At 37.5% G+C, this 27,489-nt stretch overlaps 1 protein-coding gene across 1 annotated transcript; it reads left to right on the forward strand.

The window, feature by feature from the left end:
• The first annotated feature begins 12,894 nt into the window (after positions 1 to 12,894).
• On the forward strand, positions 12,895 to 21,180 carry LOC140240963 (alpha-N-acetyl-neuraminyl-2,3-beta-galactosyl-1,3-N-acetyl-galactosaminide alpha-2,6-sialyltransferase-like). The gene is made up of 5 exons (XM_072320736.1): positions 12,895 to 13,230; positions 14,171 to 14,393; positions 15,924 to 16,119; positions 18,267 to 18,374; positions 20,262 to 21,180. The coding sequence occupies exons 1-5, from the start codon at positions 13,033 to 13,035 to the stop codon at positions 20,464 to 20,466; spliced, it is 930 nt and encodes a 309-aa protein (XP_072176837.1). The 5' UTR covers positions 12,895 to 13,032; the 3' UTR covers positions 20,467 to 21,180.
• Positions 21,181 to 27,489: the final 6,309 nt, after the last annotated feature.

The following is a 27,489-nucleotide window of genomic DNA, read 5'->3' on the forward strand; positions in this document are numbered from 1 at the left end:
TGTTGCCACTTTAAATGCCACTTTTAATAGATGGCTGTCAGCTCATTATATGAAACGAAATGAAATGAAATGAAATTTATTTACCAAACAAACATCGTTAACATAGTCACAACACACAGTATCTCAGCATGGTATGGAAATATCTCAGCATGGTATCTAGATCCAAAATCCGGTAGATGTTGCTAATGCATTTAATGATTTTTTTTTTTTTTTTTTTTTTTTTGATTTAGGCCCCAGTCTTGCTAGTAGTATCCCAGTAACAGATAAGGAATTTCATTATTTTTTAACTGATCCAAATCCTCAATCTGTGTTTTTTACTCCCATCCAAGAATACAAGGTGAGGGACGTAGTTCACAAGTTAAAAGCAAAAAAGAGTGCTGGACATGACGGCATTACAAATTTTTTTTTAAAAAACATTATATCCGCAATATTGTCTCCTTTAAAATATATATTAAATTTGTCCCTTGTTACTGGCGTAGTGCCTAGTCAAATGAAAATTGCTGAAGTAATAAAGAAGACGTTCAAGTAATTATCGTCCAATTTCCAAGATTCTCGAACATTTGATATATTCTTGTGTAATTAAGTTCTTAAATGAATGTAATATTTTTTGTGAGTCTCAATTTGGATTTAGAAAAAAACACTCTACTACTTACGCTGTGCTTGCTTTTATCGATAAAGTAGCCCATATGCTATTGACGACTCATCACATACAGTTGGTATTCCTGGACCCGTCCAAGGCCCTTGACACTATCGATCACGGTATTTTGTTATATAAATTCTCGCACTATGGGATACGTGGAAAGGCCTTGGACTGGATCAGGAGCTACCTAACCAACAGGAAACAGTTTGTCAATATCAACGGCTTTAGTTCCAGTTTGAAAACACTATCTTGCGGAGTCCCTCAAGAATCCCTCTCAGGCCCACTCTTGTTTATTCTTTATATATGATTTCAAAAATTCATCTAATATTTATCTTTTCTTCTTTTTGCCGATGATTCTAATATCTTCTTTTCACATCGAAATCCAACAACCCGTTTAGATGTAGTAAACAGAGAATTAAAGTCAGTTCAAATGTGGATTCAAGCAAACCAGTTGTCTCTTAACGTAAACCAAACCGTTTATATGGTATTTAGTAACTCTGTTACTCATTTGCCTGGCGATATATAAAAATGAATGATGATTGTTTGATTCAAGTTGAATCGTTTAAATTTTTAAGTCTTTATATTGACCATGAATTAACATGGAAATATCACATAGATTATTTATCTAAGATACTCTCGAGAAATACTGGGATTTTAAATAAGCTAAAACATTTTTTTCCTAAGTATATTTTGAAAAATTTATATTCAACGCTTATCTAACCCCAGCTCAGTTATGGTATACTTGCCTGGGGAAATTGTGCCAAATCGCACGTTGATAAGATTTTCAAACTACAAAAACGGGCTATTCGTTCAGTTAATCTAGCCGATTTTTATTGCCACACGAATTATTTCTCCTTTGAAAACAGACTCCTAAAGGTTGCTGATTTGTTTATATACAACTTAGGCACATCTATGTTTCAGTTATCAGCCAACGGCTTGCCTTATGTATTTACCTACATGTTTCAGAAAAACTATGCCGTTCATGCTTACCCTGCAAGACAAAGAAATTCATTTCACCTTCCACATACTCGCACACTCCTTGCTCAGAAAACAATTGTTTTTACCGGACCCAAATTCTGGAATGATCTTCCCGCTGACTTAATCAAATGTTCTAATATGTTTATACATGTATTTAAACAAAAATTAAAATCAATGTTACTTAATGAATATAATTTGTCTGATTAGAATTTTTTAATATGTTATATGCAGTATCCTCATTCAATGTATGGTGGATCAACCTGCAGTGTATAATCGATTTACCTCTGGCTTACGCTCCCATTATATAATCACTACATCAGTACATTTTGAACTCGTTATAAACTTGATTCTAGATCTGTGCTCGTATACTTGTGTATCTACATATACATATGCTATTTTTTTCACTCAATTCTTATTCTTTGTGCTCTTGTTTAAATTTTCCTTTTTTTTTCTTCTCTTCTATTTCTTCTTCCCTTTGTACTTTGATATTTTAGCTTTCGTATAGTTTCGTCATTACTATTTTCTGTCTAACTCCATTGATTGCATAGCAAATCTACATTGGTATTTTTTCTGGGAACCTGGGTTTACAAGCTTTGCTTTTGCGGTTCCATCATATTTCGCAAGTTATAGAGAATTGTCTTATGTACATTAGGTATGCTGACACACTTTCTATTCATGACCTGATTTATATCATATTTTGTATCTTGCTTGGTTTGTATTTTTTATTTTTTTTGATGTATCTCGATGTCAAGTGAAATATTCACTGTGTCTCGAGTGTAAGACCAGTGCAGTTTCAGTTATTCAATTCAGTTCAGTTCAATTTAATTCAATAGTTGAAATACAGTTTGGCAGAAAGAACTGGCAATAGCGTGCAGGCTAGTCGAGGCCAGTCCTTTCAATGATATAGATTATAGTATAACATATTTACAATATTCACAAAAGCAATGTTTTATGTACATGTGCATACATGTATCTACAGGTTTTAGGGGATCTTTTATACAGTATCTGATAAGAGATATACTGTCGTAATGATTTCCGAAAAGCGTTACGGGTGTTTGTCTTTTTTACATCCTGTGGAAATCCTCTCCAAATTATACTGCCTGCATATGACATGGAATACTAATCATGTATGACTAATTATGCAACAAAATTGCCCAAGGTTACCAGAATGGCAACAAAGCTATCCATCTAGCTCATTACTCAACCAAAACAAAAAAAAAGGAAAAAATCATGCATTTTTTTTTTTGTACAGTGCACTGTACTGTCTGTATTGTACAGCAGATGCTACCTCATGTGGTAATCATGAGACAATTGCATTACTTCAGAAAAAAAAAATGACAGCTTTGTGTCATAAATGTACTCCTTCTCATAGGAAATCCTTGAAAAGAATGTATTACCTTGGCATTCAGGCTTTCTGCATTTAGCTTGATGAGCAACACATATTACAACAATAAGTTAATTATGCTGATTAGACTTCTAAAAATAATTGCCCGAGGTTGCCAAGGTGACAACCAAGCTCACATTCTACTTTTTGGATTAATAAACATCTACAGTAGGTATCCACAAAATCTGTATGTTTCAGAATAACGAACCTTCGGAATAATGAACCTTATTTCATTTTTGAATTCACGAACACACTTGTTGGAGGAATGAACATCACCGCATCAGATATTGTTTCATGAAAACATGAAACTTCAAGATTTCGCAGGATTGTATGTCACGTCAAACTGAAATGCAAATATAGTGTCATGTATGACTCTGTTTTAGATAGACCGTACTGCAGTCAATTAACTCTTTGCTTGAGTGGGGTTTCTGTCAGTAACAGAATTGTGCGGTCTCAAGGTCGTTCAGCTTATGTTACTTGAGATTATCTCTATTTCAACATCTTTTGATGATAGCATCACTAATATTGCAATCTTCTTAAATGTGAAGTGCTATAAATTGCCCATGTGGATACAAATAGACACAAAATCACCTCAGAATGATTTTGTGCCTTTATAGAACCATTCAGGTACTTTTTATGACATCACACATTTATGTATTGTGCTTATACAATGCAAGGTGCTTTCATATTGTGTGGCAAGGCATTCAATGCAGTAGGCGTGTCGAGGTATGATTTTTCTTCAATTTGTCTACCCTGTTCAAATGAAATTTGTAAGATTGCAACTGCTGATCTACATTTTAACAAACATGTTGGAAAAAAAGGAACCAACAAAGAGCAAAAATATAAAAAAAAATCATTCATGCAAAAATACAGAACAAAAAGACTTTTACAGTATTGCATTTATTAGTATTGCCTGTTTGGTTTGATTTGGCTTGAGCAGAAGTACGCAACATTTATAAAGCAAACTTTCATGGGACTATTTTCCAGCCACTTCCAACAAAGAACAAGGGCATGAACATAATTCCTGTGCCACACTGCCACTTCCACTACTGGTGCTGATGGACTTGAACCAGGTACCTTCAGTTTGAGAGTCTGTGGTCTTTTACCACTGGGGCACAACAGCTTGTGAGGTTACCTTTCCTGTTTTAATTTGCGTACTTGTTTTGTCATTTAATGTATAGGAACAAGAGTGTAACTTGTCAGGAGATTTAAAAAAAAAAAAGAATACATGAAGGGAGAAGGGAACTCTATGCGATAGAAATGAGCAGCTATGCGATGTATCCACTCTTCCTTTCACCCTAAACTTTTCCACATCATCAGCTGAGAACCTAAAGGATGCTAATGTGTTCTAAGATTTGGGTGTCAGTAAAAATGCAACACTCAATTTTCATGACGTAAAAATATATTTAATCAAAATTGGTAGGTTCATTAGCATTTTTCCAAATATTGAGTAAAAAAGAGCCCTTGTTGGTTTTAAAATTTTTGACATTTTACTGAAAATGAAAATAATTTAGAATTGATGCCATGATGTAGAAGAGATTGTGCCGTACTAAATGTAAATAGCTCAGTATCCCAGTTAAAAACAAAAACAAAAACAAAACCACACAACTACCTACAACATGTTTTAATGACATGCAGTGGGAGCAGATAATACCAGTCAATGTGACTATGAATTGTATTTTCAGCTTAAAGTGAAAACATAGTTTTGGTAAGGGTTTGAGAACCCGTCTGGCACCATTTCATATTTGCTAGCAATATATCGAAAGAGTCTACAAAGAAACTTACCTGGCTGACGCGATTTGCCGGGATGATGAGTCGTTTTGGAGTATTTTGAAAAAAATAATAAAAGTCGGAAAACCGACTTTTATTCCAGAAGGATCCAGACTAACTTGGTCTCAGGGAAAACTCAACCCTATTTCAGACAATTTACATGCAGTTCGTGATCGCCATATTCTACTGTATAATACCAAACGAGGCCTAACTGAACAGACAGGAAAGTGCGTGCTAATCCTGTACAAAACAAATGGACAGCGTGCAGTCCTCACGCCTATACGCACATCACCTCAGTTGCTGAGACGCGCTGTCTTTGAAGTTTTTGTTGTTGTTTATCAAGCGTCTTTGATTGTTTTTAGAGGTGCTTGATAGGCACACACTAATTTTGCATGCGCACCAAAGATGCGCGCGTTGTAACAACTCGGACCATTACTGCGAGTAGCCAGAACGCAAAGCGTTAGTTTATACAGGCCGCTCCCATAGTACAACACTGTCGACAATCCAGAGGGACAACCAATACGACTCAGCCCGCCGTCAAAGCGAGGCCGAGCTATCCCCTGAGTCCGAGTTTAGCCTGACCCCGTTCAGGTAAGTTCTGAGACTGAACCTTTTTGGTTAATATTTCGCATTTTCGTCGTTACCCATCGAATATCTTGTTATTACAGCGTTATTCCGCATACACTGTATTTCCTAGGCATACGTTCACATTTGGGAGCGAAATTTGACAACTTTTGCAGGCGTACCAGAACTATGTTTTGGCTTTAACTAAAGTGCCCTATACATTGTTCTTGTGTTGTTACGCTTTAATAGACAGAGAGAATTCTTCACCTCATCGGTCACATACTCCAGCTGTACCTGAGCCACACCACGCATTCAATGCAAATTAGCTATTAGTTCAAGGCCTTGTATGTGAACATGGCATGTGTGTATGTGACACGTCATGAATATACATCCGGGCAGGATGATTTGCTGTTATAGACATGCAAACACTATTGTACATATGGAAAAGAGATATATGGGAGTGGTTTAATTCTAGTTGTACTCTTGCATCCTGGATATATCTGCCAAGTCGGAGAACTGGTTGTGCACTTCAGTTCTGATGTTTATTCCAGTGAGATCAATCCCAAAATACAGGGATACATTTACATAAAACTTGATAGCTATACAGTGATCTGATAAGGAGACATGTCAGTTAAACTGAAACTGTCAATTAACTGACAGTTTATTTGTATGAAGCCATACTCTTACTTTCTGCAAAGCACAAAGAAGCTCATTCAAATCTTTATGTTTATGAATAATATTAGTATCATCTGCATAAAGAAGAAAAGAAAGCATAGGGGATGAATTTTCAATGGCATTAATGTATGAAATAAAGAGTAACGGTCCTAGGCAAGGAGCCCTGAGGAACACAGTAGGTAATTTGTTTTAGACTTACAACAGATGATTTAAAATTAGTGCATTAATAACAGTTTGAGAGATAACTATTGAACCAGTCTGTAGCAATTCCAAGAATACCACATATTGTCTAACTTTTAATAACATAATACTGTGATTAATCTTTTCATTTTCATTTCATTTTATTGTTTCTGTATGGTACAAATAATCAACTATAATCACGTTCAGAAATATACACATGGTTCATAATAATTCATGGCTGATTTTGCACATGAAAGGTACAAATCATTGTGACAGAGAACGGAGACATAATAAAAGAAAAAAAGTCAAGGTACCATACGGGAGGATCCCAAATAAGCCGAGCTTAATATTTGGGCCTCGTGCACAAAGAAATAAATAAACAGTTTTAACCAACTATCGGCTTACTTAACTACAACAAGAACAAACTATGTCACACAACAAAACATACACCACATAATCATTTTCAAAAGCCTTTGATAAGTCTATTGAAAAAATGCAAGGTAAACCTCTTTAAGACAGAAATCTTCACTTAAAATAAAATTATAGCAGGCTAGGTATGACTTCTTGCTGAATTTCATAAAGCTGAGTTAAAATGTGTACTTGAATACTGCCCTCACTGCCTTGGTGCAAATCTTCAATGAACAATGAATCATTCAAAAAGGCAAACTGCCTTTATTACTAATGAATCATTATTTGATTGTGTTTCAACTCACCCTTGAGAGGTGCTCCATTTAGTGCTTCCAGGATTAGCTTACTACCAACAAGAACTATCTTCGTCAACTTGCCTTTCCTCCTTGGCCCGTATAAGATAGCTGACTGTGAAAGCAGCCTGGCCTCTCCTCGCTTTTAGGACGGGTGGCAGGTCTCTGCAAACTGTGAAGTTCTTGTTCACATTCTGCTGATCACTGATACCACAGTCCTGGATCCATTCTCTAAAAAATTGACAAAGTGGCAAAAGCAACAAAAGCTTGCGTTGCTTCGCGGTATGATGAATGCAATGCAGTTGTAGGAATATACCTTTAAAAGGCCTGTATACTGTCATTTTGCTGCAGTGCCTTTTGAATATACATATTGCATTTTTTAAAACTCTTTACAGAGGTCACTTCACCATGACAATTGTCGCTTGACTTAGCCGACCTCAAACCTTTTTATCTCCCCCTTCCATATATGATTTCTATTGTATTTGTTTACTTCACCTCAAAGACTTCATTTCTCTCCCGTCCTCCACTTCAACCTGATCTCTCCGTTCTTCCTCCGCTCTGCAAATCATATGTATCATGATGGTTCTCGCACTTGTACCTGTTATGGTGGGTGATAAGGCATTTTTTGTCATTGCTCCATGGATCTCTTTGGAACAAACTTGATCCCTCTTTATATTCAAAATGCTGGAAGTGAGGATAAATTTGAATCGTTGCTTAAATTTCATCCATTTACTCAACTGAATTATTCCAAATATGTATTTTATCGGTAATTATTTGTATTTTGAAGTTTAACCATATCTCACCAATACTTTGTGAGCTTCATTGGCTGCCTGTGCAACGCAGAGTGCAGTATAAGATCTTACTGCTCACTTATAAGGCTCTCCATAACTTGTCTCCTGGCTACGTGTCGGCGCTTATCAGTGTACATCAGCGACGATCAGGACTACGTTGTACTGGACTGACTCTCCATGTTCCCAATACCCGCCTAAAGATGTATGGGGATAGAGCCTTCTCATCTGTTGCGCTACATCTGTGGAACTTCCTGTCAGCCCCGCTTCGGAATTGTAACAACCTCAATACCTTCAAATCTGAACTGAAGACTTAACCTTTTCCAGGAACTTTGTGAATGATGTGCGACACATTTTGGGATCCATAGGCATCTTTGAATGTTCCTACAGATAAATTATGCCATGTAAATGCTGCATTTCATCATCAATTATCATTATTTCAATTTGATATTTTTTCCATATTAATGCACTTGGAAATGTCAGTATTAAGCACTAGTCGTGCTCTTTAATACTGATGATTTGCATACGCATCACATTCCTGTACTGCTACAATCCAGCCCTCTCTGCTAGACTGACTTACCTCATATTTGCGCCGTATCATAGGAATTCATGTGACCCTTTGGTCACACACTTATATACCAAGATGAATATTCAGTTTACACATATTATGTTGAATAAACCTTTGGGGTTGAAAGCAGAACCCCCAGGGCATGTGTTCCTGGGAAACACATAGTGCAGAGCATTGGTCTTCACACGTCTCATTTCCTTGTAGAGGAGTAAGAACCATGTCAGGCCAACCCAACACAAGTCAATAAATAAATTATAAGGGAGTTCATGGTTAGCGCATGTCTCATTTGACCCCTACACCACGGCTACTTTCAAATAACATGGAAAGGACCTGTGACAGAACATTTTTAAAAAGTTTTGTTGAAGCATGCCACCTTTGTAATCAATGTCAGTGGAATGCGTGCGCAGCTTTTGTTAAACATTATTGATGAATCACTTTCACCTGTGCGTTCTAACAAGGCGAAACACACAACTTAACATTCCAAATCCTCATTTGCCTGAGGATTCTTTCCATATGAAAGTCAGTGGCAAATACACAAGCATTCTCATTTGACCTTTATTTTGCACATGCGCAAATCACAACCGTGAACTCCCTTATTGTAGAGTAAGCCTGCAGTGTTGCTCAGAATGTAGACAAAATTCAGAAGGCTTGCTGAAGGTTGATTAATGATGATGATAATAATGATGATAACAACAATAATAGCATTAATGATGATGATGATGATGATGATGATGATTATGATAATAATAATTATTATCATAATAATACACGGTACTATAACACATGACTAATGTGCTTTAAGGCGTAGTATATAGTAAAATACACCCAGGAAAATACTGGTAAATGTGGAGCAATATGAAACTAGATTTTATACATGTAGGCCTATTTGTTCATAAATGTATTCAGGAAGTAACCAGTGTAGAGCCTTAAGTCACAAAGTTGAGTGCTTACAACAATGGAGACATTTTTATCTCACTGTTTGGACTGAAAGTGAATGTTCTTGGCACTTGGTTACAAGTCTCATGTTTGTAGGTTTAGTTTATTGCAGCCTTAAAGAATCGGTCTGATGTACAGCAGGAGCTTTACAATATCTTTCCACAATTTGAAATGACTTCATATGGCATTGAAGTTTATGTCTGCAGGCCATTCTATACTGATAGGACACACTGGATGAAGCATGTACCTCAGACTAATTAATCTTCTTGTACAGAATGACACGTGAGACAGATTGAAGCCACATTGTGTGACCTTTCAGTGGATGTACAGTATTTGTATCACATCTAAAGGGTACATGTATTGTAGCTGTGGTAGGTTGTCATCTGGAGAAAAAAACCAAAAATGACGAGTGGAACAGAGCCAAGAAGTACGTATGTATTGAACATCAACGAATTTGAGAAAGATTAAAAAATTACAAAGAAATTATGTGTTTCCGTGCTTTGGTGTTGAATGAAGATGAAAGTCACACAAACTGATGAAATTCACAGAAATTGCATTGATGGCAATTTCCTACTTAGAGCAGAAAAAGTGTATATAACAAACTGTAGTCAAGCAAACACAAATTATATGGGCAGACCCATAAAGGCCCATCTGAAATGTTGACTAATGTACTGGCACATTGAAGACATGCATCTATGTAAATTAGCAAAGTGACTCATTGTGATGTCATTAAGAGAAATACCATCAATCAATTAAGAACCAGACAGGAGTAATCAGACTTTACAGAAAAAAATGCTGCCTTCTTGAGAACACACACATACACACACACACACACACACACACACACACACACACTTCCACCTCAGTATACAATTTCCCAGTGTTGATTGCTATACTCTTTGGGCGTAGATACTCAATTATCAATGAGGTTGGTGTTATTATATATTATTGCAAATGCACTGACATCATTTGAAATATATAATTTCTCTACAGTGGAAATTAAACAGATACCTCATATTGCATACTGACGCCATTCTAGTTTATGCATATCATCCTATAATAGTGTGACTGCCACAGCATACAGTTGTGTATGTGTGTGGGTGTGTTTGCCTGGTCTGCGAGTTTGTTTTGGAATTAGCGGGCTTGGACAAAATGCGTCAGAATCCATATGGTCCAGGCATGGTGGGATTTGATGAGATAGAGGTAAGCTAGTCCAGAGCATGGAGGCATTTGCACGGTTTGCTTTCATAAGCTAGTAGAAATATACATGTCAGTCAGATAAAGCTCAGTGCACTATCAGCCCTCTTCAGCCATATAAAGATTTAAAGGTCCAGATGATAGTGATTGATCGGGCCTGCAACATATGCCATGCAGTTCCTGTTGTGTCCTAGTCATTGATATCATTTGCTTCCTGTTACAAACTACATGAAGGAAGGGCTTTTGTCTCATATAAGATATGAATACAGAGTCTAGAATGAAACCTGTGTATGGTACGCATACATGTAGTCTATAGTCTCTAAGCATTCCATTGACACACGTGTATTCTTGTCCTGGCGTATATTCGTCAAATTGTGTGACTATACACCTTTTTATTCAAATGCAAAAGTGTCGTGTACATTGAATTGTTTTGCTCTCTAAAACTCACTTTTAGAACAAGAAAAAAAATGATCTTTTGCTTCTTTTTATTTCCATCCCTACATAGCTTGTGCCAATGCTTAACAAATCCCAGCAGTCTATATCCTGTTTTTTTGGCATCCAAGTGGTACTGATAATAACAATTATGAAAGATATGTATTTTTCCACATATTGGTAGAACAAAAGTGATTTTAGAGCAACATTTTCTTCAGCTGATGTGATTTTTTTTTTTTATCTCTTGTGAATATGATTGTCAACTTCTGATTCAAGGCTGTGTATCTGACTCTCAAGGCATCTTTTTGTTCCTGAAATTCTTTGCCATTATTGAGTGACATAGTATAATTCCATGTCCTTTTGAGTGAGTTAGTAAAGCACCAGACATTCAGTGCTTCTATATAATGCAGACACCAGGAACAACTGACATAGAGTAACATTGGAATGCAGGCTCAATGAAAGTCCATGCCTGTACAGTTTCTGAGGAATTGTTGATGTCTGTTCCTGTTACTACAATGCTTGTTTAAACAGCTAGGAAATATTCTTAGTGTACTTTCATCATTTTATTGTGATATCAATACTTCAGAACAATGTACCACTTCCATTCACCAATGCTGTAAAAGTACTCATATAAAAGGAACTTGTCCATTATTCATTTTATTTTTATTTTTTTTTAATTTTTTTTATCAGGGGATGGATTGGTCCTATCTTGAAGATCGTCAGACTATTTTTTTTTTTCAAAAGCAGCTTAAAAGATGGTTTGCATTCTGAATATTCATAATGCTGCACAAGGTGAATTCAGCTTTTTTCGTCACGATGGATCATAAACTTTTCAAAATGAGGCCCCATCCATTTCAAGCCTAATCGCTTACAATGGTGGTCTCCTGCATTCAGCTGCATTCAGTTATACAAATAGTGAATGGTAAATATTGAATGGTCACGAGTGCAATGGTACAAGATTTCGCACGAGGTGAAAGATAGAGGTGCTCTATTCAACGAGGCGAAGCCGAGTTGAATAGTGCGCCTCATCTTTCACCGAGTGTGAAATCTTGTTCCATTGCACGAGTAAAGACCATACACTATTTGTTTTATACAACGTCCAAGTAGATCTTTGTTATTTGGTTGGAGGATTGTTGGGTAGGTCTAAGTAGGCCTAGAAGTCTATATATGTATGAAAAATATAACCATACTTACATGTGGATCCACTGCGATTCTCTTTCTGGCTTGTGCAATCAGTGTAGATACAGGTCACAGCTAGCGCTCGTACACTAGCACTACGTAGGCCTACATACGCGCATCCGCATGCATGTACCGCACACGTACACTGCGCTAGCTGCATGCGATCCTCAATATGCAACACACAGTACATGCAGTACCGTACAATTTCTTGAACCGTGGAATAGAGCGAAAAAATTGAACCAAGTTGCACGCAAATTTAGAACCAAAATTGCACGGCGCGTTGAATGGAGTACTTATTGAATATCACGTCACCAACAATCCTCCAATCAAATTACAAGGATCTACTTGGACGTTAAAAAATTTCTGATATTTACTGAGAAAATGCTTACTATGTATCTTATTTGCTTATTTTGTATCTTTACTGCACAGTGCTACTGTTTATTTTTATCTGTTTGTGTGATGTCATGTTATCATTTTAAGTCATAACTCTTGTTATCCTTTGTCTTTGCATTTTTGAAATTCCTATTCAAAATCTATTTGATTGAATGCGGAAATAAATCAAATCAAATCTAATCAAAATCAAATCAAAATGTTCATATCCTAGCAATTGCCAAAAAAAAAAAGTTAAACAGAATTGGTGTCATACATCTTGTCTCTTCATCAGAATCTAATGAAACCATTTTTTCTGTGTGCTCTTAAATCCTTTCTGACCTCAGATACCGAGCTGGAAACTCATCCCTCTTGTGGCCATTGTGTTCTGCTTCTGCGTCTCCACCAGCCTGTATTACACCGAGTCATGGACCGTCGTCACATCAAGACAGGTGATAGTCAGCGGCCACCGGAGGAGGCCGCAAGAAGCCCCCGCGACTCCCGCACCGCCTGGGAACTCATCATGTATTCAGAACAATTCCACCGTGGCAGGCGGCGGAGCGGCTTCGGAGATCGGGCAGTGTGCACAATCTGACGAAAGGACTATAAAAGCGGAGAGCACTGTTCATTCAAAGGAAGCGGTGGAGACGTTTGTTTTCAGCAGAGGCTCAATGTCAAAGAATGACACTACCGTCCAGACAGTAAAAGAGAAGAATATGTCCGTATTGCTGTCAGAGAACAATGGAGATGTTGTTATTGAAGATATACCAGCGGCATCACCAGAAGCTGAAAATGCTGCCAATCGTGCTTTAGCTTCATCAGCGATGAAGGATCTCAGTGGTTACGTCTCAGTATTAAACCAGAAAGTTGTAAGATTTTCTTAAATTCTACATTGAAACCCTTCTTATTAAATCTTTGTGCACCACATTCACACTCCTGATTCAGTCAATGGCTTGTCCGCTGTGAATATTTCGCTCAACTGCATAACCATGTACAAACTTATTTGCTTTGAATACTGGCCATTTGAAAGAAAATAGTTGTAGCTTTGTCATGAAATTCACATCGCAGCTAAGCCTGTGATTTTTCTCTACAGTTTTCCTGTGCTGCATTTCTAGCATGACTGCTTGTGTATGTGAAAAAAAAAAATACATGGCTTTGGAAAACAGAATGTTTCCCAGGACCACCCATAGGGGGTTTAAAACACCATGGCACACAAAAGTAAAAAGAAAAAATAACTGCAGTAGTATATTCTGTCACCAATCAAAATAAAAATTTAAAATTTCATATTGCATTAAATTGACTTTTCATGCCCTAGAATGTAATCTAAGGTTTTATACCACTCCAATGACACAAAGAAAAGAGCCAGCCCAGTAAACTCAAGAAAACTTTGATAATTTCTCTGCTTTTATAGCATTTGCAGCTTTTTCTCATCAGAATTGATTAAAGTTAATCAAGGTTTTCATGTAGTTCAATTTCCAAGAACAAAATCTGCAGCATTTACCTGAACAACTTGTGTGTCTTTGATAGACTTTTGCCATGTGGCATTTTTGCTTTGTAGATAGTACCACAAATATTCAAAAAGCTATCAAGAGCTTTGCCACATATTGTACTGTTGTCAAATGATAAAGCTGTTTAAACATTTGAAAGCGTTTAAGACAAGAAGAATGACAGGAGAAAGAATGTAAAGATTTCCAATTTCCCTTCATCTTCAAGAGCATTTGCCGGTAATGATGAACTGTGTTCATACTCTATTTCCTTCTCTTCTGTCTTTACCAATTGCTTTTGTTTCTTTAACCCTTTTCCCTGTAGCAGTTGGATCTACACTGCACGTCTTGCGCATATGTTTCAAGTTCCGGTCAACTCTTTGGAGCAAACGCTGGCTCAACCATCGACTCGTACCCGTGTGTTATTCGCATGAACAACGCGCCGACGGAAGGCTTTGAGGAGGACGTTGGTAGCAAAACTACGGTGCGCGTGGTGGCTCACTCGGCCCTGCCCGGAGTAATCAAGGGCAGAGCAAAACTTTTGGCTGGTATGTACCAAGATGTGATTTAATGGGTCTTTTTACTCTATGGTCACTATTGATATACAGTGTGTTGTACCTGTATTCTTTGCTTCTGACTTTTCTGCATTTTTGTCTTTGTAAACATCACATGCACTGGCATAACAATGAAAGAGTGGCAATGCAAGAAGTGCTCAATATAAGACACTAGTTATCTGCACTCAAACTTTATATATTTTAGGAGATGAATTATTTTCAAAGTAGATTTACATATGCTGAATGGCCTGTAAACCAAGTTCTAATTGCTCTCAAGCTGTATGAGGATATTAAATGTGCTTTTAATGTAACATGAACAAAGTACTGTAAAACGAGGAATGTTCACGTGCATTTTGATTTTGCGAATTTCACGAGAGACGAGATTCGCGGTATTAAAATGCACGCTAAATATCTTGTCTACACTATTATACATTGAATGTTAGAGGCGACTCACAAAAATTTCATGCTGCGAATAAGGCTGTCGGCTCTCTTTCGCGAAAATTTCATGCTGCGAAAATATCATGTTTTACAGTAGACTTGGAAGTTCAGTCAGAAAGCATAGCAGAAAATTTGTGACATTTCTATGCAAATAAATGACGTAATGTAAAACCAGAAAAATTTGCATTCATTTAATATTGCAAAATTTTGTGAGAACCACAATTGGGGAAATTAAAGTGCACACATAAGTTCTTGTCTGCTTTATCTTGAATGCCTGTGGCAATTCGGGAAAATTTTGTGCTGCTAAAAGGCCTTTTGGTCCAATTCACAAAAATTTCATGCCCCGATTATATCCTGTTTACAGTATCTAACTCTGACTTCATCTTTAGTCACTGATCAGGACTTGAAAACAGGCATCCCAAGTGGAGGAAATGAAAATCAATAGCTAATGATTACTTCTTTTCTTTCTTTCTTTTTTAAATTTACTGGGAAGAAAGCATATCTTGACAATGCAGTTTGCTTTGAGTTATCCGAATTTGAGAGTGACAGATTTCTTCTTTTTTTTTTTTTTTACTTATGAAAAAAGGGAAATAGATTTTGTTGTCATAGGATTTGATGCTGTTGTTGATGCTTTTTTTATCTGTTGCATTCTTTATCCCTGTGTCTCGCTCGTCATGATAAGATTTTGCATCTTCTGTAGATGTGAATGTAGTGCATATAAATGCTGTTCTGTATAATGTTGTGACTTCATGTAGTAGAGCGAGATTTGAAATAAAATTTGATGAGTCTATTTGCCAGAGGATAGCAATTGTTACATCTCAAGAATTCTTGTGAAAAGGATTAGACACTGACAATTAGAAAAGAGATCAGATCAGAACTTAAACTGACAAAGTCTAATGCTCAAGCTACTAATGCAGGGGTTGGTTGTTACTGTTATTTGAATGAAGTGATATAAAGGTCTAAGGTCAAACATTATTTAGCCCCCTCCCCCCCCCCCCCCCAAAAAAAAAAAAACAACAATTTCCAGCTATTGCCTCTTTGTGTACAAAGCTGCTTAATATTGTATGCATTTCTCACATTGATCAGGTAAAGGTCAGCCAAAGTACATGGTGGTTTGGGGTCCCCAGCTTAAGATGAGAACTGATGGAAAAGGAGGGACGTACAACGCTGCCGCCTCGCTGGCGAGACAGAAGGAGCCCGAGGGTATGAAAGTGTTCATGCTCACCGGAGGACAGATAGACATTGCTGACAACATCTTTGAGAAGGAGACCCACCGGAACAGGTATGCACCTTCTTTTTCTTCTTCTTCACCTTCTTTTGGGGGTAATCTGTCTCTTTCAAACAAGAAGAGTTTTGCAGATATCATCCGAGTTGTAGTGTGTGTTTTACAACTTTGTCAGGATTTTACCCTGCCCTTTGCAGGAGAAGTAAAGTGGGTTCTTTTATCATGTGCATACAGTATAGCCCTCCTTCACACCAGACTAACAGCTTTATGTTCCTACCGAAAGATTTGTCAATAAAGACTCAAGTGTAGTGCCAAAGAGCACTACTGTTGGACTGGTGATTTAAACCTCCCGTATGTGCATGGAAGCCTGCGGTTGTATACACACTGCTCAGGCACAACAGCTGCTTAATTCAATTCAATTCAATTCAATTCAGTTCAATTTTATTGTCCGTTTCCGAAAATTTGTTTTGTTTGCATGCATATCCGGTTACATTGATACATTATACATTTACAAAGCACACGTATACACTGTAACATAGATATATATCATGATAGACACACAAAAGATATACATCGATACAATATCACTATCATTGTCATAAATATATAACATCAAAGAAGTATTAATCTGTATGAGTCAACATTATATTGGATGTGGTGTGCATATAATATGTACGGGTGTATGAATATGTGTCAATTGATAATTGGTATGTTTGCATACATACAAAAAATGTACGTATCCGGTTACATCGATACATTATACATATACAAAGCACGCGTATACATTGTAACATACGTAAATACATAGACATGATAAACATGCAAAAAATATACAGCGATACAATATCACTATCATTATCATAAACATATAACATCAAAGAAGTATTAATCTGTATGAGTCAACATTGTATTGGATGTGGTGTGCATATAAAAATGCAGGTGTATAAATATGTGTCTGTTGATAATAACTATATGAGATATTTTAAAAATACAAATGAATGCATGTTTCTATGTAAATAAATGATTGTATAAAAATTTTGAAGGTTATATGTCTGTGTGTGTAAGTGCATGTGCATGTGTGTGAAGGTACAAAATGAATCTATATGTGTTTTTTTCTTTTTAAATGGGATGGATGGGCTAGAAATTGGCAGTCTCTATCTTCAAACTGCATCAATTCCTCCCCCCCCCCCCATCTTTTTTGTTCCCCATTAACAAAGTTTCATACAAGTGTATAGTTTTATTATGAGTGGGTAGCTCAGATGACAAAAGTAGTTCCACCATGGATGAAAAGTAGTCTAGTAGTGCAGAGGCATTTTTCTATCTGTGACAGCTATTGAAATTGATGGCACCTCACTGCATGCTCTCTCTGTGGGACTTAGTGTCTGGCATATATGAGTATTGGAGTATACTGTAAAACCAGAACGTTCATAGCAGGAAACTTTCGTGAATTGGAGCCGATGACCTTTTTTGCAACATGAAACTTTAGTGAATTCCCACTGGCATTCAATGTTCATGTAGATAGACAAACACGTTCATGTGCATTTTACTTTTGCAAATCTTGGCTCCTTGCAAAATTCGTGTAAGTTTCATGCACGCAAAAATTTCTGGTCTTACAGTAAGTAATTAGTTTTGAGAAGAGCAGAGAGAGTTAGCACATACACCCAACCTGCTTCCATTTTACTTTATGTGTAGAGGACCACAGGGATGGTATCGGTCTTTTGTTATAGCTTGGGTGGATCCAGGTGTGACCATAAACACTCTGGCCAGATGAGGTTGTTAAGCACTAGTTTCCATGGTGATGAATACTTGCTATGACATCACACTTTGGTACTCTAGAGCTGACAACTAGAAATCTTCTTTAGTAAGTCTTATGGTAGTCTCTGCTGCAGCCTCCTAGATAATTTTGAATTGGGTGTGCTAATCTATATACTGTAAAACGAATGTTCGCATGCATTTTAATTTCACAAATTTTGCGAGCGCCAAGATTTGCCAAATTAAGATGCATGCGAAAGTTCATGTCTACACTAGATGCATTGAATGCCAGTGGCAATTTGTGACAATTTCATGCCGTGAAAAAGGCCGTCGGCTCCAGTTCGCAAAAATTTCATGCTGCAAATACATCCTGTTTTACAGTAGTGTCTCCTATCGATGTAGCGCCATGCTCCTACTAAAATTTAATGCTATAATGTATCCTTACCAAACAGGATGGCATCTGGATCCTGGCTTAGCACTGGATGGTTCACGATGCTCCTAGCCAGGGCTATGTGTGATGACATCCACGTCTTTGGAATGGTTAACGACTCCTATTGCCAGTACGTACACTGTATTTGACCTTTGACATTTCTTTGTATATGTCAGAGAATTTGTTCTTGTTTTGTGTTGTTTACTTGGTTTAGGGTAGTGAGTTATTTTTATGCCTTCATGATGGATGTAAATGTGTGAAGTTGAACAACCAGTGATCCAAGCACACTTTACGATTGAGATTGAATTTTTAACAAATATTTGGCAGTTGGATTCCTGTGCTATGAATGGTTCTAATCAGTAAATTGTCTCCTTCTGTACAAGTGTATTTCCAAGATTGCAAGTGCTGATCTATATTTCATTGGAATCCTTTTCATTATATACCTTTTTCTACTGAAATTATTCTGTCATGTATCTGTGACATTACTTACCGCAATTGAGTAGCAAGTAATTTGGGCTAGAGCCCCGAGCCCTGAAGAGTGGAAGTAGATTTAACTCTGCTACAACCATTGGTGCTTAAATGAACTTCGACCCTTGACCCTTGACCAGCTCGCGTGCTGTGGCACTGGCAGTTTGATCTCGTGTGTGTGTGTGTAAGGGGGGGGGATAGGTGATGGCCAACCTATGAGGGCAGTAGATTCATTGAAATATGAGAAATATGAGTTCAGCATTCACTTATCAGCATATAATCTTAATAAGCTTCTCAAAATATGTCTCATAGCACATGTCTGTGTCATGTGATCTAGATTAAACCTTTTTTTTCCCCTCTCCTCAGAATGGTTTGCTTGGTAAGCAATCTGACCGAATATAGATTTTGTCTCGAATTTACCCAACAGTATTTTTTTTCCTCTTTCCATGAAAATGCATGAGAACATAACAGACTGTGTATACAAATACAAGTTGAGCAGAGTTATTGAACTAAATGTTTTTAATTGCAAAATGATAATAAGTTACTTTTTAATGTTGCAGAAAACTTTCATCAGTTGGGGGAGATTGTACAATAAGAGATTTAGGCTTCTCCCAACCTCTAGTGATTTGCTGGCTAACTTTCGTTCACTCCTGTGGACTTCTTCAGCTCAAGTAATTGTACCGTTTCTCTGACAATGCCTGCTTGCTTCTTTGGACTGAAGACTGGTGATAAGCTGTATCCAGAATCCCTATTGAGTGTGGGTTTGAGTCTGTTTATCCAGATGGACTCTTTCACTTTTCTTGCCCAAAACTTCTTTTCAAACCGAGAAAAGTGAAAGAGTCCAATGATCAAGAAACAAGAAGGCAGTGCTGGAGAAACAGTACAATTGGCCTGAAAAAGTCCACAGGAGTTGAGAAAGCTAGCCAGCAAGTCAATTAAGGTTGGTAGAAGCCTAAATCTCCTATTGTACTTTTTAATGTATAAATCAGGTGAGAAATATCATTCTTCAACTCATAGATTTCTGGGAGAATTCTGTTTAAAATTTGACATTTTGTTTAATATGATCAGATTAAATGCTCGTTAAATCTGCATTTGAGAAAGTAAAGAAAGAAATTTGCCAAACATTGGTAATTGATTGAAAATAGGAATTTTAATATTCTCAAATGTGTTGCCAATGTATATCAAAGCAGTTGTAGATTAGCATTCAAGAAGCTTCTCGAAATACTGCACCCAAAAACTGACAATTTTTATGAACAGCAAATGAAGGGATTTTTTTCTTCAACTTGGCAAACACTTGACATGAAATGTGATAATTATAATAATAAAAAGAGATACAGCACCAAAACACCAAAAAGTTCGGCAGATTCGATGGGTTACTGAATACCATATATTTTGCGAGGCTTTTTATTTTCATGAAATTTGCAAGTCCGTTACTATTCATTGATTTAACCGTTCCTTATGGAAACCTGGTATACCAAGTTCCTGTGGTGTCCATACCCAAAGTCAATTTTTTTTTTTCATTTTGCCCTTTGTGATTGATTTATTACAGGTCCCATCCCAACTCCAAAGTGCCGTACCATTACTTTCAGGGGAAGGGAGGCTACCAGGAGTGTAGCTACTACCAGGCCAACGAGAAAGGCAAGAGAGCCTCGCATCGATTTGTAACGGAGAAAACCGTGTTTGCCCGCTGGGCGGCGCAGGGGATGCCAAGCATCACTTTCCACGTCCCGGAATGGACCCCAGCTCCAGAGTGAGGGCGCCATTGGCCTTTCGTAGGCACGTCAGACAATCTGGCAATGTTTATGTCTGTGTGTGCGCATGTGTGATATGTGTGTGACCAGGAGCTTAAATTCAAAGTTCAATTTAATACAACTCGTGTGGCAGCTATTCTGACATGGAATTTTCCCGTGCAATAAGGCTGCAATATGGCTTTATAGAGCGTACCGAAGTGATGATGTAACAATTTTTGTTACAGCTTGGGTTGGAACCACGTGCACGTGCATAAACACGCGGGCCAGGTGAGGTTGTTTACAATCAGTTTCCGTGGCGATTGAATGGCTGTGACATCACACTTTGTTACGCTCTGTCAGCTGGGCATCCTGGAATTCCTCTGGCCATTATAGGCTGTCACAGTGGCTCGGCGACCATCAAAGCTTACGAGGTCTGTAGAGACATACATCTCTGGATCACTGGTCAATGGGTCCCAAGTGCCAAAATAAGAAGCTGGCAACACAGTGCTGTGTGACGTCATTCATCTAGTCAAACTGAAATATTTCTGAATTCAGGTGACGCCAATTACAACAAAGTCCTCGGGACATGAACATTTCTATCACTTTATCGAAATTTTGTTACGTATAGCCGAACAATGAAGTATATAAAGATATGTATAATGATTTTAGAACCTGAATTGTTGCTTCGTTATATCGAGGGTTCTGTTATAATTGTGTGTGTCATAAAAGGAGTGTACTGTTTTTGTTTTGTACGTACTTCAGATGATGAAGTGTACCTACTGAAGACAATGGGTTATCAATTAACTATGAAAGCAGATTTTTGTTTTTCTACATGGGTATTGCCTTTTTAGTGCAATCACCTACTTTCATTCTAACTACAGCGAGAAAAAAAAGAAAGTATCATCATGGTGATCCCAGGAAGAGTTCGTGTTCAGGTCAGGCTGGTGTGCCAGGTAGGCGGGGGCCCTAGACTATGCCAGCAAAACATGCCATGTTTTCACACAATAACCTCCTAATTTGCCTTTGTGGCCAAAGTGCTGCCTCCTCAAACGGAGTTTAAACCTGTATAAAGCAACCATTGTATCATCACAAACAAGGGTGGCCTTTGTATGCAAGTGGTCTTTATAGACAGGATGATGGCCAATTGGATTCCATCGAGCACTATCTGTGATTAGTGAATGTCTGTAACATGTAAGCCTACCAACTTTGAAGATACTTATATATAAGATTGATATATAAATATGATATTATGTGAATGCAAAAGGTTGCAACATGTTAGGAATTGTTACATCACAGAATGAAAACAATGCAAGAATCTGTCGTAAATTTTAATCTCTTCTAATCTCAGTCACCACTTTGGTTAATAGCCCTTATTAAAAACAATGAGATTTGAAAAAAAGCTTATTACTCATGATTCATCAAGGCTGGTTGAAAAGATGGGACAGGCCCCCTTGAACCCATTCCATACTGGATTCTGGGATCCCCTTAGACTTAGTACACATGTCACCAGGTTCCTGTAGGAAACGGGTTAACATGTTTCTCTCTGTCTCTCTGGGTGACTTTTGCAGTGGCCACTTAAACAGGTGGACACACTGGACAGGTGACCACTCCAACAGGACGGCTCTACTATCAGCTACTGTATACGGCATATATTTTGCGAGTCTAAATTTTCGCGAATCGGGAATAGCCGACGATTTTGCAAGTGGTTAAATTTGCGATCCTGGAGCCCTGTCCTGAATGGAGAAATGTGTGTGTCTTTAATTTTGCAAATAGCACCCGACTCGCAAAGTTTGCGAAAATAGAAACCTCGCAAAATATTCGGCGTATACAGTATCAACCAGATACTAAAAAAGATTGTACCATGAGGGTACCATCTGCTTTGCTATGGTACGTACAAATACTTAGTCACTTTTCTCTTTCTTAGCACACTTAAAACTTATGCTCAACATCCTGTTCTACCATTTTTTTTTTCCTCCACATCTACACACATCAAAGGCACCTTTAATTACTGAGAGGTTTTAAAAACGCTGGGAAAATTGTGACCTTTGTTCCCAGTTCGCAAAGTTCTGTCAACAGAATTCTTGCCAAGAGTCAAGGAGCTCTTGTTTGCTGTGATAGCCATTGTTTCCGTTTTTATCCATCAAGTGCGCAAGAAATGGCCGGTGCATTGAACTTCTGGGATGGTATCATATTGAAACTGCATTTTACTTCCGTACCGCTGGACATGCTTTGTAGTTCACTTTTTAATGCATCTATTATGCGTTTAAACAATGAAAGTAGAGTTAAGTATGCATAGAAACAGGCCCGTAGCCAGGATTTTTCAAGGGGGGGTGCGGTCACTAAAAAAACGGACCTTCGGTACCAGTACCAATGATGACACACACACACACACAATTATATGTATATATATATACATATATATATATATATATATATATATATATATATATTCTTTGGACGACCGAACTACAAAAGTTGTATAAGAATTTGCGCGCGAAGCGCGCCGCAAATTGTGAATTTTGACTGTTTTAATGACGTTTTAAAGTCTCGAGGAAATTTGTATTTTTGTCTGTTGCATGCAATCGCGTTACGGTATTTCATCTAGGAAATAGTAAAAACTCATTTTGCCAGGAAGTTGCAAAGTTTAATTGTGTTCGAGACTCTGCGCGCGTAGCGCGCCGCAAAATTGAGAATAGTGATTTTCCTGATGTTGTTTTAACTTTTATTTTTTCTATTGTATACCCGCGTTAGCAGGCCTGAAGCCAGGATTTTTAAAGGAAGGGGGGATTGCGTTAATTAACAAAACGGTCCTTTGATACTGTCCCGGGAGGGGTAGCGACAATTAAAAGGTGGACACCATGCTCATACATGGACTTTCAAAATGGCCCCTAAACGAGTAATGATCATATCATTTTTTTCGGGCCTTAAAAACAAGTATTCCTTAAATGTTTCCTGCACCCTATGAAAAGAAGTACTTCATCATGACTGAACAATATACCATTTTCCCAAATTTCGGCCTTTTTGATACCCTTTGATTATATACGCTCGTACATCACACTTTCCATCTAATCCGTGAGAAAAAACGACCCCTATTACGCGTTTTCTTTAGCGAGTATGGTCACGGTGTCCACCTTTCAGTTGGAGTTTTCCATCCCATTGGATGCTGTTTGGAAGATGAAACATTCACATTACTATACAGTATATCAGCCGTTGGTATGCGAGTTTGTCAAAAACGAAAATAAATAAGAAAATTTTTAAAACAAAATGAATTGTAAATGTGAACCATTTATATTTTGCCTCCTTGTGGTAGGATATTTCCAGCATTTCCGAACTTTCAAATAATCATTTTAGATTTAATAATATTAAAGGTAGTAGATCCGATTCGCAAACATCTCCAATATCAGTCAAATGTCATATTAACCATCATGCTAAGAAGGTTTTCTTTGTGAAATTTGGAGGTCAGTGAAATTCAAAAATTAAACATCCCTTAGCTATTGGAAGAAGTTGAGTGCAAATTCAGACCTCAGGCTTAGTGCTCAGATGTTTTTCTATTTGATTTGATCTGTCTTACTGTGCACACTAAGATACATACTGGAATGGTTATTTCTTATTTATTAAATTATAGTAGCATATTTGGTCACTAGCTGTCTCTAGGCATTTTCGAATTTGGGCTGCAAAGAGATCCACTACCTTGAAGTTAGAAGAGAGATAGTAAATAATGATAAAATAAACAAACAAAAAAGAATGAGTTTCTTTTGTAATACTATCTGACAAACTTTTTACTTTACCATTTTACTTCATAGCTCAGCACTTTCCATTCTCTCTCATACCCTCTTACTCATTACATTTAAATGAAATACAACTAAAATGAGTTTGCGTGCCTGCATAATACTCTTTGGAAATTATAAGTGAAAATGTTCTTAGGTTTTGGCTCACTTTAAAATGAGAACCAATAGAACTGTCACAACATGAGAAACTGTATAAGTAATAATCAACACTACATTTCCGAATTTGGCCTGCAAAGAAATCCGCTACCTGTAAGTTAGAAAAGAGATTAGTAAATAATGATAAAATAAACAACAAAAAAAGAATGAGTTTCTATACCGCCGTATCCAGAACAGAGCCTGAAACGGTGCAGGCTCAAGAAATCGTTTGTACTATAATACGTCTTGAAGTACTGTGTGATACTGTTGACTCAGACTTCCACAAAGCTGTAAGTGAGAATTGTAATGCAATCCGACTCATTACCTGAGATAATTATTTATTAAAATATATCAATAAAGAATGTAAATTAAATAACCATCAGGGGCGGATCTAGCTTTTAATAAAGGAGGGGATTGGGGGCGGTATGCGAGGGAGCGTAGCGACCGAGCCCGAGCGAGCGGAGCGAGCGAGGGGGGGGGGGGGGAGGGTGTGGGAGGGGGGTTTCCCCCCTCCCACAGTAGGGAGAATTTTTGAAAATCTGTGTGTGAAAATGGCGTTTTCTTGCATCTAAAACACCACTCTTTTTGGTATAGAGGTCATTGCCATAAATAGAAAAAAATAAAATTACAAGTTTAAAAAAAAGATAAGATAAAAAAAAATGGTCCCCGGATTTTTTTTTTTTTTTTTTTTTTTTTGGGGGGGGGTTGCAACCCCCAACCCCCCCCCCCTCTAGATCCGCTTCTGACGATGCGTCACAATGCAGTCTAACGCTCTCACAATGCTATCATACATAGGGTTTTTCACTTGGTTGGTACTAGCAAAAGGGCTAGAAAAAGCAGCTATTATAATTCGTTAGGCATGCATAATGGCCCAATGAGTGTTACAAGAGAACTGGAGTATAAGACAGGCCTTTCATTTTGTTTTGTCTCTCCTGGTCGTTCGTAAGAAATGCTAATTCATGACCACCTTTTCACAATTTGATTGGAGCATGCATTCATAATGGAAAATAGTTGACATAATAATCTATCCCCAGGCATTATCATGCCAACATGTACTTATATATACATGTACTATATCTTTGTGAGACGTAGATATGAAATGTCTCAGGTTTTCGATTATAGTAATTTCGAGGAAATTTCTTTAAATTTTATATGTCAACTTGAGGCTATTAGATTTTCATCCACTTACCTCTGTTCCTGTGAAAAAATGCAAGTGTCAACCTCAATGTCATCCACGAATCGCACGTACTCGGGCGGCCAGTGGGAAAAAAAAAAAAAAAAAAAAAAAAAAAAAAAAAAAAAAAAAAAACACCGGTCACACGCGCCAAGGGCCATGGCATGCAGTGCCAATATAATAATAGCTCGCACAAATTGATACATAACATTTGTGCTTGTGTGCATGGGGACGATCCGATGGTTCATACAACAAAAGGGTTTCGTACAATTATTTTTAACATTGTTAAACGTACTCTTCCACATTTATGTAGCATATAATGTGTCTTTATATTTATTTGGATTGTTATCTTGAGAATTGCTAAAAACCTTTATTATGAAAAAGTGGACCTTTCAGAATTTGGGGGGGTGCGTACGCACCCGACGCACCCCCCCTGGCTACGGGCCTGATAGAAATCAGTCTAAACTGTAGGAAGAGGGTAGCAGCAAACGGTGGATAAAACCATACTTGGTATTGCCAACAGAAAAATTGGAGAAAATAATTGGAATTGGAGAAAAAAGGGAATGGCCCAAGTGTGAAAATTTTTGATGATTAATATTGCCATGTAACTGAACAGTGAAGCAAAACAATACAGTAAAAACCATTTTGATTTCCTGTTTAATAGACAGACATATGCCACACAAAGCTATTGGATAATAAATTTGGTCTTCTCATAACGACGCAAATAGCCATGAAAACAATAAAAACATAATACTTTGGGAGAATTATGTTGAATATGGAATATTAATTTGAATCAGTGTGATGGCATCAAAACCAAAGAAGAACTCCCCTCCCTCCCCCCCCCCCCCCCAAAAAAAAAGAATTATACAGAAGTGGTTATGTGTTTGAGACCCTGTGTGTAGTATACTACTAGCCTGGTATTGATCCTTAGCTGTTATTGTACATTATGTTTAGCAGTCATCAATTCAATCTAGTTTATAGATGGCATTAGCATTGAAATGTCATTCATTCTCAAAGTATAGCAAATTACGTCCTGGCTTTGAAAGGGGAAACCCGACAAGAGTTCTAAAATTTCTCTTCTCTGTAAAGTGCCTGCAAAGAGTCTTTCGGTTTCTTTATCAGGAAAGTGGTGACTATAAAGAGCAAGGAGTCAATCATGAACGCTATACTCTGCTATGGTATAATAGTGAGGGTACTGGCTCCATGTGGGTGCATATTCATACAAACATTGAGATTATTGCACAGTGCAAAGTTAGTACTGGCTGCAGTGACATATACATGCACTTTGTTTGATGTGTCCTTGATTCTGATTAGTTGAAATTAGGGGCATAAATGCCACAACAGTTTTCAGCCGTATATAGGTACCCAAACTGCCCCATGGTATTATACTGCCCCACAGCCCTCTTTGAGTTCATAGGGGTATACACATTGGATTGTACTGCAAATGCTTGGCTTCCATAACACAAGGGGTGACCTTTAATTGTTATGATTTGATTGCAATGCAAACATCCACGGCAGCCCAGACAATTTATTCACATTATTATATTGTGTGAATTGGCTACAGCACGAGGTTGGTTAATGGCCAGGTAAAATTTAATCCATATTTAGTTGGTATATTACACAGTTATGGACTACTATTTTTGCGGGGCCTTCCTGATGCTATATACCCCTCAGGATCTCAACAATACCTCCAAAAGCAGTCCCCATATCTGTAAACTGTTAATAGTGATTCGTCAATCACCTTTGGCCCACCCTTAATGGAAATATTAGCAATGTCCACCCAGTCTGCCTATCTGCACATCGCTCTTTCTTTTCTTTTCTTTTTTTTTTCTCATACATATTTGTAGGTGTACTGGTACATGAATATGCCCTCAACCATCCATTTCAAGTAATAATGATAGATAGTGATCATTGTTCACCCAATACGATAATTTGCCCTCTCAGTTATTA

The sequence above is a fragment of the Diadema setosum genome, chromosome 17, assembly GCF_964275005.1.
Source record: "Diadema setosum chromosome 17, eeDiaSeto1, whole genome shotgun sequence".
In the NCBI taxonomy this organism is placed as follows: domain Eukaryota; kingdom Metazoa; phylum Echinodermata; class Echinoidea; order Diadematoida; family Diadematidae; genus Diadema; species Diadema setosum.

Coding starts and splice junctions, on each gene's coding strand:
- LOC140240963 (XM_072320736.1), top strand. CDS start 13,033: ATGTCAAAGAATGACACTACCGTCCAGACAGTAAAAGAGAAGAATATG. Junction 13,231..14,170: donor CAGTATTAAACCAGAAAGTT/GTAAGATTTTCT, acceptor TTTTCCCTGTAG/CAGTTGGATCTACACTGCAC. Junction 14,394..15,923: donor CAGAGCAAAACTTTTGGCTG/GTATGTACCAAG, acceptor CACATTGATCAG/GTAAAGGTCAGCCAAAGTAC.